Source organism: Micromys minutus, assembly GCF_963924665.1.
Source record: "Micromys minutus genome assembly, chromosome: 3".
NCBI lineage: Eukaryota > Metazoa > Chordata > Mammalia > Rodentia > Muridae > Micromys > Micromys minutus.
This window is the reverse complement of record NC_137972.1, coordinates 743,309-758,434: the sequence shown is the minus strand read 5'-3', so window position 1 is coordinate 758,434 and position 15,126 is coordinate 743,309. Positions and strand designations below refer to the sequence as shown.

Sequence of the window (15,126 nt, the reverse complement as noted above, 5' to 3'; positions counted from 1 at the left end):
TTGTCTGAAGTTGAGGCATTCAGTTCAGTAAGCTGACCACTAACAGTTCAGGGTTAAGTGCAAACAATACACATTTGCTGTATGACTAGCAAGGCCACATCACAATTTATAAAGTGCCAGATTAGTGCTACTTATCATCCTGCTTCAAAGTCTTCACATAAAAAGGAAAACAAAAAAGGAAGGACCTCCCCTTCTTTCTCTAGGAACAAAAATATTTTCCCCAACCAGTCAATCACCAGGGCAAGGACTACTTTTCCTTAGATCCACTAGTGAGAACTTCATTCTTTTACTATGAACTGAATTTCAATCTTGATAAAGAAGATAGCCTGAAAATGTAGAGTATTTCCAACTACTTCCATAAATTGCTCCCCTGTGTAAGCGCAACCATATCTGGTCTCCCTGGAGGAGCTGGAGAATAGCATGGTTGCTTGCTGTCTCATGGTCTGGAGCACCATCATTGGCATAGGCTGACACCAAGACCTCCTCATTCTTCATGAGGTTGACATACAGCGGTACATTCACAGCCAGCTTCAGCATGTGAAAAATGAACACGTAAGTGCCATTCACTGGGCAATTGAATCTACCAAGCTGAAGATCAAAGGTCTCTCCCAAGTTGTTCAGGAGAAGATCAAACACAATAGGTTGGTCTAAAGTTCCAGGAGCCAGATTGGATGTTCTGGCAGCTGAGAAGGCAACTCGCATTTGCTGAGGCAGGGGATAGACGTGTACTGGCAGGATGGCGGCTGCTGGGCTTGTCACTGGCACATCCACTGGGGTCATGCTCCGGGAGTCTCCTAGCCCAGAGTCTCCACTGTTAAAAGTCTCGCTGTCTCTCTCTGGGCTGCTCACCTGAGAGGAGTCGCTCCACCCTGCTGTTCATTAATAACAGTGAGTTTTTCAGTGAGGCCTTAGCTTTGACAGGACATTTAACGTTAACTACTGAAACACAAGAGTCCAAAACAAAAGCAATAAAAACATAATCAGAAGGTCCTAGGTATTCTTGTGTTGATTGCTATTTTTTATTGTTTTCTTTTTATTAATTCATTTATTTTATAAAATATTATACCTCACAAATTTTGTTACATAATAATATATGATGAATACACATTTTTTTCCTATTTCTTTTTCTTTTCTAAGAAGGACAGAGGCTTCCACATTTTGGCCTTCCTTCTTTTTGAGCTTCATATGGTCTGAGAGTTGTTTCTTGGGTATTCAGAGTTTTCTAAGGCTAGTCTCCAATTATCAGTGACTGTATATCATACATGTTCATTTGTGACTGGGTTACCTCATTTAGGATGATATTCTCTAGTTCCATCCATTTGCCTAGGAATTTCGTAAAGTCACTGTTTCTAATAGCTGAGTAGTATGATTGCTATTTTTTAAAGGTCAAGAAAATGCACTGTCCTCCCAAAATTGAGTAGCTTACCAAAACTCATCAATATCAGAAAACTAAAAACATTTTTGGGCATTTTTTACTTATCTTACTTCCATAATTCTCATTCATCTAATTTTTTTAATTAAATGACTTTATTTTAAAAAACAAAGATAAATATACAGATTTTAAGCATTTTTGCATAAAAGTATATAAATACATTTTTGTCAGTACTTGATTTTCTTTTAAAGGTTTGATAGTATACATTAAAATCTTACTAGTTACAATGAGCATAGTCATCTAATTTTTCAGTAACTATTTTCTATACAAAGTAAATAATATTAAAAAGCTCAAGAAAATTTAAGATTAGCTAAAAAGACATAGAAGTACCAACTACTAGTCATTCAGAAATGTCCTAACAGGACTAAGCCCCAAGATAAATGCTTGGTTCTCATTCCAACTTAAAAATGTTATAAAATTATATATGTGTGAACATGTAAGTGTGGGTGCCCATATGCATACATATAAAGTCCAGAAGTTTGCATCATATAGCTTCCTTGGTCCCTATCGACCTTATTTTTTGAGACAGTCTCTCACTGCCTCTGTAGCTCTTACAGAGGACCTGGGATCCGTTCCCAGCACCCACATGGTGGGCTACAACCATCTGTAACTCCATTTCCAGAGGATATAATTCCTTCTTCTGACCTCCAAAGGCACCACCAAGCATGCATGTGATACACACATCCATGTAGGTAAAACACACATAAAAGAACAAATCTAAAAAAAAATTTAAACCATCAATCTGAATCATCAGACTCAACCTAAACTTAGCATAGAAAATTATATCAAAAGTCAAATTATGGTCATGTAAAGAAAAAAACTTTTTAGAAAACATACACAACTAGACTGACAGTGTTCATACCCTTCCTAGTAGTCTACTGCCTCATTCCATACTGGTTAGCACTGAAACCGAAAACTTCAGTAGATGAATGGTGGAAGCATCATGCGTTAGAAAGAAGTTGTAGAGGATACAGTGAAATAAAAGCATGTTTTAGGTAAGTCTATGCAGATAAGTACCCTTACCTCTTGAATTTGATGGAAGACCACTAGATGTCCCTGATCTTTTATAACACTGCTGAAAATTATCCTGAAATGAATACATGAATATTTTAACTTGGCACAAAAACTAAAGATACATATTTATTAAGTAACATCTAGCGAACACTATGTAACAAGTACAGGGCTGAGTAATCATGGAAGCAGACAATGGCCTTTGTCATTCATCTTCAAGAGCACATAAATTCTTCAATACGACCCAGACTGTAAATCAATGTAAAAACTAAGGACAGAGAGAAGTCTTAGATATGAAAACAGTTGTCACCAAGCCTAACTGAATCCCCAGAATCTACATGACAGATAATCCATGCCTACAAATTTTCCTCTAACCTCTATACATATACCATGGTGTCTACACACACACACACACACACACACACACACACACAAATAAAACAAAGTTTTAAAAGAAAAATACTAGTGTGATATGTTAATCTAAATATGATAGAAAGTTTACAAAGTTTGCTAAAATGCAATGTCTTGTCAGATAAGAAAATTTGCTGAGTGATCAAATCCAAATAAACAAAACAGTTGAACTTGTAAAGATGAACTCTGCTCTATATAATGGGTAAGTTAAGTTGAAGGCAATTTAGTAACACTACAAGAAACACAAGCTTGGAAGTTTAGAAGAGCATTTTTGCAATCCTATTTTTATCCCATTTACTTGCTGTGTGGCCACAAACCCTCTTCCTATAAAGTGGAATAGTACATGAACTTATATGAACACAATTACAGTCCTTTCAATTCCATCCTCACTTGATGACAGGAAAAATGTTCATGTCCAATATCCACAACTGTTCCACAGTTTAGTAGCAGCAGTATTCCTACTTACCCTTTGAGAGTAAGGTGTTCCAGAATATTCTCTAGCCTGCAGCTGGCTGTAATTCCCACTTGAAGCTGAAGGAAGTCCTCTGTAACTATCAAAACCTAATGAATAAACAAACAACATACATAAAATGATAGGAAGTGAAGTCCAAAAAACTCTGTGGCTTTAAAAGTTAAACTGGAGAGGGAAAAAGTGGGCAGATCTTACAATGTCAGCATTAGATATACATCTTCTTTTGTTGTTGTTGCTGTTTGTCTAAGACTATGAAGTTTTATTACTGTGTTCTCCATTGTCAAAATTTATAGTTTTAGTCTTTCCTTCTTGTCAATGGAGAAACAATGGCTACTTTAACAACTTAAAGTAGGACTCCAAGACTATCACATACAGCATGACCTTTTTGACTAAATCCAACAGCAAGAACATCATCATTTTCCTCAATGAAGTTCAAGCAGCCATCAATGGGCACAAATGCTGTGATCATCCTGTCATTCTTGATGAGCTGCACCCTGACATATTTTCTAACAGCAGAATCTGGCTGTTTGGCCTCAACCCCTACTTTTTCCAGCACGATTCCCACTGCATGAGAAGCACCTCCAAAAGGATGAGCCCCAAGGCTGCACCCAAGCGGCTTTATTTCTTGTACTGTTTATCATGCCATTGCTTGTCCTGTCAGATACTCTGGAGCTTCCATGAAGTACAGAGACCATATAGTACTTGCCTATCTAGCTAGCACCATGGATCAGCAAAAAAGATGTGTGTCTTTAAGTAAAAACATACTAAAATGTTTCTACAGCAAAACACACATAATTCTGCTAGCTGTTTATTTACTTACTTATTTATTTTGGTTTTTCAAGACACAGTTTTTCTGTGTAATCCTGGCTGTCCTAGAACTCAATATATAGACCAGACTGGTCTCACACTCAGAAATCCACATGCCTCTGCCTCCCACATGCTGGATTAAAAGCATGTACCACCACACCCAGTATTTTCTCCTGATTTCTAATACTGTTGAAACACGAGTTGTAGTTGGGCAAAGATGGGGCTAATGTAACTAGGCACTAACAACCTAATATCAAGCTAATATCACACTGCCATCACAATACTTAAAACCATAACTAAACCTTAGCAGCCCACTATGTGGACTCAAGTTCTCTTGTTATCTGCAGTATAGTTTGAAAGTAACCTGCAAATGAGCTTTGTCTAATTATGACATATTTTAAGAGTTAAACCAATCAGTAAAAGAAAAACTACAATTCAAACATGAAAATCAAAATCCCACATGAAAGCCAGGCTGATCAACCTCCCTTCTTCAACAGGATTAATCCTCTTTGCATACAGAAAGTTAGGTCTGTATAGAGAATAAGTATACCAGAGTACTGGAGTGCTGGAGAGATAACTCAATGCTTAAGAGCATAAGTAAAAAACTTTTCATCTACTAATAAACAATTCTAAATAGGAATGACAAAAAGAACAAGAGAAAAGTCAAAAGTCAGTCAAGTGAATATATAGATTAAAATAATTTAGTACACTAGATTCAAAGTATACCTTTGTAGCCACCAGGAGACCGATAGGGATTCATTAGTAACCTCCCTCCACGTGAACATCCTCTCAGAGCCCCCCGAGTACTGATAAATGGCTGAGCAGGTCTGGGAAACATACTTGTGGGTGCTGGGTAAAAGGCAAGGCTGCCATTGTTTACTTGAACAGTTCCATCAGGATAGTAACCTGCAGCTTAAGAGAAAACAATTTAGAGTCCAAGAATTAAATGATAACAAAGGCCACATGTTGTCCATATATATAAAAATATACTGATATATTTTATATATATAAAATATATATCAAAACCTCTAACATATTTTCCCTTTAAAACATACTTATTATATATGAGCATATATGAGAAACAGGGTATTACTCAGGTATAAAGAGGAAAAAATCTGGCACATGTCACGGTATAAATGAGCTTTCCAGGGGTTATATGGAATAAGTTAAAGCAGAACAAGTATATGAGGTAGGCAGGGTGTTCTTCACCATCTTCTGATTGGCCAAATAAAGGGATGAGCCACCTATTGCTGGGCAGGAGAGGAAGGCTATCCTGGGCCCAGAGAGAGAGTTTCAAGTGGGGACCAGGGGAGTCATCACTGGGACATGAACAAAGAAGGAGGTGCCAGGAGAGACTAAGATGGCAGGTAACAGGCTATATGGCTGTTAAGTAGGCTAGACCAGCATTATTGAGTTAGAATAGCCTAGAACACATCTAGCTATTATGCCTAAAACTTATAATAAATAAATATAGGTTTCCATGATGTTATTCAGAGCAAGAATGGGCATAGAAAAGCCCCTACTTTCACAAGATATAAAAATGTTAAGAATGGTGAAGTGTCTCTTTAACATCAGTACTTGGAGACAGAGACAGCTGAGTGTCTCTGGCTTTGAGATATACTAGTCTACACTACAAGTTCCTGATACACTAGGGCTACAAAGTAAGACATCTCAAGCTAAATATTCCAGATCAAAAAATAAAAGAAAATCCTAATCGTTTTGGGGGTAGTGCAGTGGGGGGTGTCTCATGTAGCACAGGCTGGTCTTGAGCTTGTTATGTAGTCAAGGATAACCATGACGTTCTTACCGTCTCCAACTCTTAGGTTTTAGGATTATAGGCATCTTCCATTATGCCCAGTTGATGCCAGTGTTAAAGATGAATCCTGGGACTTCTTGTATGTTAAGCAAACACTTTATAGCTGAACTACATTCCCCGGGCCATGAGTATATAATCTTACTGGAATTCAGCATTGAGAAAGACTATGGCCACAATGTCTGTTAAGTAAAGTGCCTCTGTTTTAGCCATACAGTAACAGCAGAATGAGTACCTCCATAGCAAGGTGTGGGATTCCACTTAACTTCTCACCACTAAATGAAAAAGCACCCAGAGTCTCAGCTCATTTGCTCAGCATGTTAAGGGCTTCAATGCCAACACTACAAACCTACCAGTGCTTCTGTATTAAGAAAAAAGGTAGGAAATTTTTAAAAAGGAAATAAACAAAAATTTAAAAGGTTACTATGCTTCCAGCATTCCAAACAGCTTTACAAGATTAAAACTATCTATGAGCTAACAGTACAATAGCATTTATCCTCACTTTAGGTTTTACTTTCTATAAAACACATCATCTGTACTTATAGGGTAACACAATATAAAGCAACAGCTTCATATCTTTACCAGAGTATCTAGAAGCCCTGTCCAGCTTAGCCTCTGTCTAGGTGACCAAAGCAATCAAACTTAAAATCAAGAGCCAACAAAGCTAAAGCAGCTACTCAAGTTCTACCTCTTCACAGTTCAAATTAGGGGACCAGAGAGATGGGTCAACATCTCTTTCAGAGGACCCCCAGCACCCACAGCAGGCAGGTCACAACTGTCTAGCTCAAGGAGACCCACCAACCTCTTCTGGCCTCCATACACATATGGCACACATACATACACACATGAATGAGCTCTCAACAGTTAAGAGTCCTTGTTTCTCTTACAGAGGACTTAGTTCCATCTCCAGTACCCTTGTGATAACTCACACTCATCTATAACTCCAGGTGCAGGAGAGCTGATGTCTTTTTCTGACTTTTGAGGGCATCAGGCACATATGTGGTAGAGACATACATGCAAGCAAAACATTCATAAAATTAAAAAAAGGCCAAGAGCCAGGCACAGTGGTATACAACTTAAATCCTTGGGAGATAAAAGCAAGGAGATCTCTGAGTTCAAGACCAGTCTGGTCAACAAAGCAAGTTCCAGGATACCCATGGCTACACAGAGAAACCCTCTCTTGAAAAAAACAAAAATAAGACAAAAAGAGACTCAAAAGTTAAATTAGTAGGTAAATGCTGGAAACTGGTTCTAATGTTTTGTTTTATTTTGGCTCCCAAAAGCCACGCTTCCAGACCTTAGGGTCCCTATTCCCACCTGGCTTCAATTGATAATTTAGGAATTGTCATACAACTGATGGCTGGGCAGGACTTTGAGATTGCACGGGCAAGGGATCAGGAAAGAGGGGAGAAAGAGCAGACTCGCCATGACTCAGAAGCAGAGGAATCAGATTTAAGAGCTGCAGGAGAGAAACCATTCAACAATGTAGGTCAAAAGGGAATGTAGCCCCTCGAGGGGGCTTCCCAGAAGGCAACAGGGTAGCAAACATCAAATATAGATTTTAAAAGCTTGGTATACAGGAGGGAAATGTGTGCTAGCCGAGTGGAAGTTTTGAAGTGCCCAGCCCCTGAGCTAGTCAAGGCATATAAAAATTAGCTAGTGTTTGTGTATCTTTCATTCAAGAATCCACAGAGCTCTTGGGAAGATGCAGTGCATATGCACATGAGACCCTCTGGGAGCCAAAGTGGTTCAACTAATTCACTACTAGAGGTAACCTTAACTAAACAGAGTAAAAGACATCAAATACTTCTGACTACCAGAGATACATTAAAAAAAAAAAAAAAAAAAAAAAAAGAATGCTTACAGCTGTAAGGGACTGTTTCCTTAAAAAGCTACTGTCTAAGTCTTCAGAAGGACTATAGAGGGTGCTCCATAAAGCACCAAGGTAGCATGTGGTATTTATAAAGAATATATGCAGAATTCTTACCAGTCTCTGGAGGTTGGGTTGTCTGTTCTATGTGTACAGCTGGGAGCTGGCACTGGGATACTGTCTGTGTACTTGATGAAGTAAAACTTTGATTGTAGCCAGATGAATAAGGAGACTCTTTCATTTCTTGTTCTTTCCGTGGAGGCAGAGGTGCATTAACATTAAACACCTTAAAAGAAAGAGCACACAAAGCCGGTGGGTACGGCTCAGAAGTGCCTCAATAACATCTGTACAACTCTACCAGATCCTAAGGTACTAGATAGACAAAGGATTTGAACAGATATTTCTCCAAAGACAACAAACAACTAATAACAAAAAAGCCTGATCATCCTTAGTCATTAGGAAAATGTAAACCAAGACCACTCGGGATATCACTTCTTACCCACTGGGCCCACCATTGTCAAAAGATGGAAAGCAAGACTAAACAGGGAGCAAGGGAAGCTTTAATCTCATTACTGCTGGAAAGGTAAAACGGTACAATGTGGAAGACAGATGACAGGCCCTTCTGAAGATACACATAAACCCACCAGTTTCATGTCTAGATATCCTCCCAAAGAAGTAAAAGTCAAGTCTTGAACAGGTATGAGCTTAGTGACATTATTTCTAGTGGTAAAACATCAAAAAATCTAAATGAAATGAGACAAGTACATTAAGTATTATTCAGCCATAAAAAGAATGAGAATAGTTACAAAACAATTGGGAAAAGATGAGATGGCTCCTTGGTAACAACACCTACTGAGCAACCTTATCAACCTGAGTTAATCCATGTAAAGGTGGTAGGAATTGCCCCCTGACCTCCATATGCAAGCTGTAGGGCTTTGCTAATGATAATAATAAATAATATTGCTTTTGAAAAAAAAATATGGTTTTACTTCGACCTAGAATAAGTAACTTCATAGAGGTAGAAATAGAATAGAGGTTCAAGGAGGAGAAAATATTGAGAATTATAATCTCATTGAGTCTTCTAATTTGCCTTTTCTTACTGTGATTAAAAAAAAAGAAAAACAACTCTGACCAGTATTTTCTTTATAAACGATTTATATGGCTTACACTTCCAAGTCACAGTTCATCACTGAGGCAAGTAAGGACAAGAACTGAAGCAGAAACTTGAAAGCGGGCCTGCTTGCTAGCCCATGCAAGATTGTATCTCACCAAGAAACTCAATCACAGTCAAGAAACTATTTAGAAACCATATAGGAATGCTTCATGATAGCTCGCTCTTCAGCTCTTGCTAACCTAGCTTTATTATACAGCTTACAACTACCTGCCTAAGGATAAACAGACATGCACACACATGCCCCACAGGGAGGTGGGAGAGCTATCTGGGTCTGATCTCAATAATGTCTCACTGGAGGTTACCTCCTTCCAGGTAACTTGGTGTTGCTTCAAGGTAATGACAGGCTCGAAACTTATTTAACCTACTTAAACTATTCTATGTCTGCCACATGGCTAGATACCTCTCCACAGTTTGATACATTTGACTTCCTTAAGTCTGGGGTGAATCTCTTGCCTCTGACTATTTCCCAGAATTCCAATCTCTCTACCAGAACTCCCACCTTCAATTTCCTGCCTTTTGCTAATGGAACATCAGCTTTTTATTGACAGATGATGCTTCCACACAGTACAAAAGAGATTATTTCTTTATCAGGGTATGATACTGGATGCCTTTGACCTCAGAACTTGGAAGGCAGAGAGACATAAGCATCTCTGAATTTAAAGCCAGCCTGGTCTACATTGGGAGTTCCAGGCCAGGCAGGACTATAGTGAAACCCTGTATTGTATAAATAAACAGTACCAAACCAAGGAATTCCTCCCTCTGAATTACTAGTCAAGAATGCTTCAAAACAACAGTGTATTGCCATTGCATTAGGTTGCCTACCATAACTAGATAGGAGGCCCCTATTGATGAAGATACCATTCATTTGGATGCAGGACATAAGAGAAATAAAACTGAGTAGGAAATTCTCACCCTTCTTGATAATTTACATAGTGCTAGAAGTTGCTATTGGAGCTACTACAGAGGAAAAGTCATCAAGTCTCAACTGGGCCCTGCATGCTATAATACCAACCTGGTAAAATAAGCCAACTGGTGCTATCATGGCATAATGTTTAATAGAGTAACCCGCTGTTTTCTGACTGGATATGAATCCTGTACCACAGGAGGGGTATCATGCCTGATACTATAAACCTCATCAAAAGCTATTGTTAGTGTTTTATGACATACTTATTCATAAATCCATCAGATTTCTAAATATTTGTTTATAACCACAGACTTATGTTGTTTTGAATTTTGATCAGAGAATCAGAGAAGTGTTGCAGAATATTTGATTATACTGTGAACCCTGAGATTGTGTTATTTACTGAAAAAAAAAAAAAGAACTGTTTCTAGTTGTGGTGTTGCTCAGACCTTAGCACACACCTTTAATTCTTCTGGCTGTAATATAGGCAAGTTCTTAGCACACATCTTTAATCCCAAACAATGAAGGTAAAGTTAGTGAGTAAAAGGAAGCAACCATGTTTGAAGGTGGTATCTAATTGAATGGCAGACAAAGTGATGAATTACAGAAAGATTTGACAGAACAGGATACGCTCAACTCTCATGAGAAGAGAGAGGAAAGGGAAGCCACTTGACGTGCAGAAAGGAAAAAAAAAAAGGCAATTTTGCCAGGACAGTTTTACTGAGACAGGTTGAAGAGTGAAGAAGCAAAACAGAGGTAAAGACAGATGAGCCAGAGAATGAGAAGGAGCCAGAATATTAGAACAGATTGCTAGAAATTAAGGTTATATTTGGCTAAAACATACTATGTATTGTACCTATAAAATTCTTTAAAATGCAATGTTATGTTCTAGTCCTTTAAAACTTCTATTATAAACTGTTTAGGATAATTAAGAAACACAAGTTAATAGTTAATCAATTAAACTCATGTTCATTTTAGACCATAGTTTATTACCAAAACATATTCCCTTGGTTGAACATATGGTTAATATCTAAAAAGGAACAATGTTTGCCTATTCAAATATAAGATGGACGGATGGATGGATGGATGGATGGATAGAGAGAGAGAGAGAGAGAGAGAGAGAGAGAGAGTCTGTCTCCAAAAACCTCAGAAATCTACAAAATATGGTATTTAAAGAAGGCTTTTTTGACAATGTGACATATCAGCCTCAGCAGCACCTCAATTCTACTTCAAAGAAGATGATAAGCATTGAAGAACTTCTGTATGGAGTTTGCTTCAAAAGTAGCAAGCCAGTCACTGGACAAGAAATTATCCTATCTCAACTGCTGACAGTATAGTCTCCAAAATGGACCAAAAGACAACAAAACAAAATCAGCTATTCTGGGCCAAAAGGCTGAAGATGCTCCAATGTCAATAAAGAAATTTGGGGGACTGTACAGGCAGCCACATATCTCTGACATTCTAGTTTTGGAAGGTGTTTGTTCTGCATTTCCAGTATACTCAGATACACTGCACTTCTCAAGTCTCTGATGGAGTTGAGACTACATAGTCTCACAATAAAAGCTTAACTTGTTTAGGATTTAAGAAATATGTTTATGTATAAGAATGTTTTTAGGTTGGTAATACTAGTTATGATAGAAAATGATTTAGGTACAGAACTCTGAACTCACCAAGACAGAATAGACAATAGAATACTTTCACTTAAATTGATATATACAAATAGACTAGACACTGTCAATCTTACATAACAGTTTTTCATAACTGTTCTTATTTTATATAGTTTAGAAAAGAAAGACACTTTTATTAAAGTTTTAAAGAGGGAGAGAGAGATGTTGGAGGTTTGTCTTGTGTGCTGTGTATTCAGATATGGAGTTCTGTACTCCAGTCTGGACATGAGCATTGTATTGACCAATGTGCTGCAAAGAATGTTCCCCAATAGTACCTGATTGGTAAATTAAAAGCTAGAGCCTGTAACTGAGCAGGAGAGAGAAGAGGACAGAAATTCGGATCGAGTGAGGGAATCTCAGGTAGGGACCACAGAAGTGAGGACAATGGAGAAGAAAAGAAAGAGATCGCATGAGACAGCATCAACCACCAAGAGAAGATTGCCCTGAGGACACACATGGAATAGAGTAAGACTCAGTTGGGTTAGAATAGCTCAGAACCTGCCCAGCAGAGTACCAGCAGTTTGTTACTAAACTCTATTGTCTCTGTGTTGCTTACACAGGAGCTGAATGGTAAAGAGTAGGACAGAAACCCCCTAGACAATCAATACAACAGAACCTGTTTGAACTGGGTGGGCAGGCTTCAAAGTGGGAGAGCAGACAGGAAGCCATCTACAAAGAGGCACTATGACAAAACCACACGGAACAAGCCCTGTGGACTAGGTTAGACTGTACTTTAATAGGTAACACCAGGTGAAGGATTCTATTCCATCATGTGTTGAACCACTGTCTGCTTTTGATTAGACAAAAGAAAAAACAAATGATGCTAATGTTATGAAACTGCAGGGAAAGTAGAAAAGCAAGAAGACACTCAAGCAGTCCAGCCATAGTAGGAGGGCTTGTGAGTTCCTGCTGCTGAGCTCAGCAGCCCTGCACTGGGCCTGCTCTACACTGTTCACCCACTATCATTATTTCCAAGGTGCTGCTGTGAAGCCAGGAGTACCAACAATAAAGACTCTTACTCCCTTACTGAATGGATTTCTCCCCCAAAAATACACAATCTAGTGTCACATTATCTTTCTTTTCTTTTTTAAAGATTTTTCTTTGTGTATGTACATATTGGCTTCACATATAATATGTGCACCATGTCTATAGCTGCTGCTCAGAAATGCCAGAAGAGGGTATGGGATCCAGTGGATGCTATAAAATATTTCAGACATCTGTAAGCCACCACACAGATATCTATAAGAACAGCAAATGCTCTTAACCACTGAGCCACTTCTCCAGGCCCTGCAATATTACCCTCTTTAAAAAGTTTTACACTACAATTTGTAGAAGAATATATTTTCTGAACCTAAAACTCTGTGAACCAGAAACTAAAAGTATATGAATTTTAATTAATTTATCTCCTACTTCAGGTTATTAAATTTTGAACCTTTAGTAATGCAGTATCAGTAACGATTAATAATACATATAACTGTTGCCAAAACAATGTTTACCACCCACATATTCCTTTTGTGGGGAGGGAATATTTGGGATCAACACATTCATTTTTCACATGGGTTCAAAACTTTGCCTGTTAGTTTTCAGAGAGGAAACAAGGCTCTGATAAAAATAGTCCTTGAACAAATCACTCTTAAGCCCCCACGCCCAGCAGTGAATAGCCAACACAAAATAAACTCAACATCATCTTTGGAGGTTCTCTATATCATGTTAAGTCACAATACTTTTTTCTACTTTTCAGGTCCTTTGCATGCATGCATATGTGTGTGTGTGTGTACACACACACACACACACACACACACACACACACATATATATACTATGGCTTCCAGTTTGGGGATTTTTCATGACTTCTATATATGTCTCTACTTCTAAATGCATTTCTTAGGCTTTTTCTTTGGCTCTTTTTCTTATTTAGTGTTTTCTCATATTCTGATTTGTTTGTTTTTTATTGTATTTTATTTTACTTTATCATCACTACTTAGATGCCTGTTTATTTTTGAAAAAGAGATAGAAAAGGTGTGGCCTGGATAGGAGGGTAAGTGGAAGGACCTAAGAAGAATAAGAGAAAGGGAAACAATAATCAGAATATATTGTATGAAAAAAAATCTATTTTCAGTTTAAAAAAAATACTTCTTGAAAATTCTGGAGGTTGTAGATTTAATACTGTCACAAACAGTGACAAATTTAAATTCTAGCAGCCCAAATAAAAGCAACATGAAAGCAGACTTTCCACTTGGTAAAAAAGCTAGGTTTGGGAGAAACCTCAGCTCTTCCACAGCCATCATTTCCCTTCCTTACTCACTGTCTGCATGGCCTGAAAGGGTGTTGTGCTAATGGCTGCCGAGCTCCCACTAGCAGGAAGTAACTGGAAGCCCTTTGACAGGGGAGGATTTGGAGATGCTGGCTTGCAGGGGGGAACCACCATCTGTGGAGGAGAAATGCAACATCAGCCATCCTTGCCATATGCCAGGAGGGTAACTTACACTAAGCCCCCAGCTGACACAAGTCAGCAAGTTCTTTAGGGTGACATGGGAACACAGGAATGCAGAGAGCAGCGTTTGCTTACAATTTCAAATTGAGACTGCTGAGAATGCACAGTACATTTGCTTTGATAGGGTGCTGACAAAGAGAGTGTCACACAGGGGTTCTCAAGTTCCTACCAGCACCAAGAGTTCTGCCAAAATTACTATTTTCCAAATAATAATCTAATATTATTACTCCAAATACATGCAAAGACCGAGTTTAAGAAAAACTTTGGGTTATTTAGTTCCTTAGTATTAATTCTTTATTTAAAAAGTAATAGTGGATTTTGAAGTCCTCTGCCTAAAAAAAAAAAAAAAAAAAAAAAATCATCTAATTTAAGAATCATTACCTATAAAGCCAAACTAATATGACATAAAGCCCAATCTCAACCAGATTATAAACCAGACCATTATAGGTCACTTGGGGGGAAAAAAAATCACTTTTTCTTTGCCAAAAAGCCAACTACCTTAATTTAGAGCAAGAGAACACTATAAACACTAATCATCCATGTTTTCTTATATTCTATAATGAATTTTCATTATTAGTCCACTTCAAAATTATAGCATGTAGTTATTAAATTTCCCCCCAAATTCATCCCATTCATGTCTATCCAGCTTAAGGATTTGTTCAAAGAGCAAAGGCTGAAATTTAGAAATAAATGCACAAACCTCTTACTGTCAAAAATGCTTTTGATAAGATGAGCCTGAAGGACTCATTTCAACTCAGTCAGTGCTAATAACATTATAAAAACCAAATATTCAGTTATATGATTATTTCCTCCTAATTCTACCTGAAGCTTTTCTTTATATTTAAAATGCCATAAGTAAATCTAATACTTTGCTAATTATAGAGATTTACTTTAAGTCTGTATTTGTGTGAATATATCTGTGTTTATACACATGAGTGCAAGTGCCCATGGAAGCCAAATGCCTCCGATTCCGAGGCTGGAGTACAGGTAGTTGAGAGCTACCAGATATGAGTGCTAGGACTTAAGACTTGGCTCCTCTCCAAAATCTCCAACTTTCTTAATCACTGAACTATG

The 15,126-nt window shown here is 37.9% G+C and overlaps 1 protein-coding gene across 11 annotated transcripts in view; it reads right to left on the bottom strand.

Moving 5' to 3' along the window:
* Positions 1–15,126, bottom strand: part of CAPRIN2 (caprin family member 2) — a gene marked incomplete at its 3' end in the record, with an annotated part of 47,008 nt that continues 31,882 nt past the window's right edge. For 3 of the 11 annotated variants that reach the window (XM_080913772.1, XM_080913779.1, XM_080913783.1), the window contains 6 exons: positions 13,864–13,986; positions 7,934–8,102; positions 4,860–5,045; positions 3,321–3,415; positions 2,456–2,519; positions 1–872 (listed from right to left, as the gene is read on the bottom strand). In XM_080913772.1, coding sequence (XP_080769898.1) covers positions 304–872; positions 2,456–2,519; positions 3,321–3,415; positions 4,860–5,045; positions 7,934–8,102; positions 13,864–13,986 — 1,206 coding nt within the window. The remainder of the gene's footprint in view (positions 873–2,455; positions 2,520–3,320; positions 3,416–4,859; positions 5,046–7,933; positions 8,103–13,863; positions 13,987–15,126) is intronic. The other 8 variants (XM_080913774.1, XM_080913777.1, XM_080913776.1 and 5 more) reach the window with 4 other exon arrangements.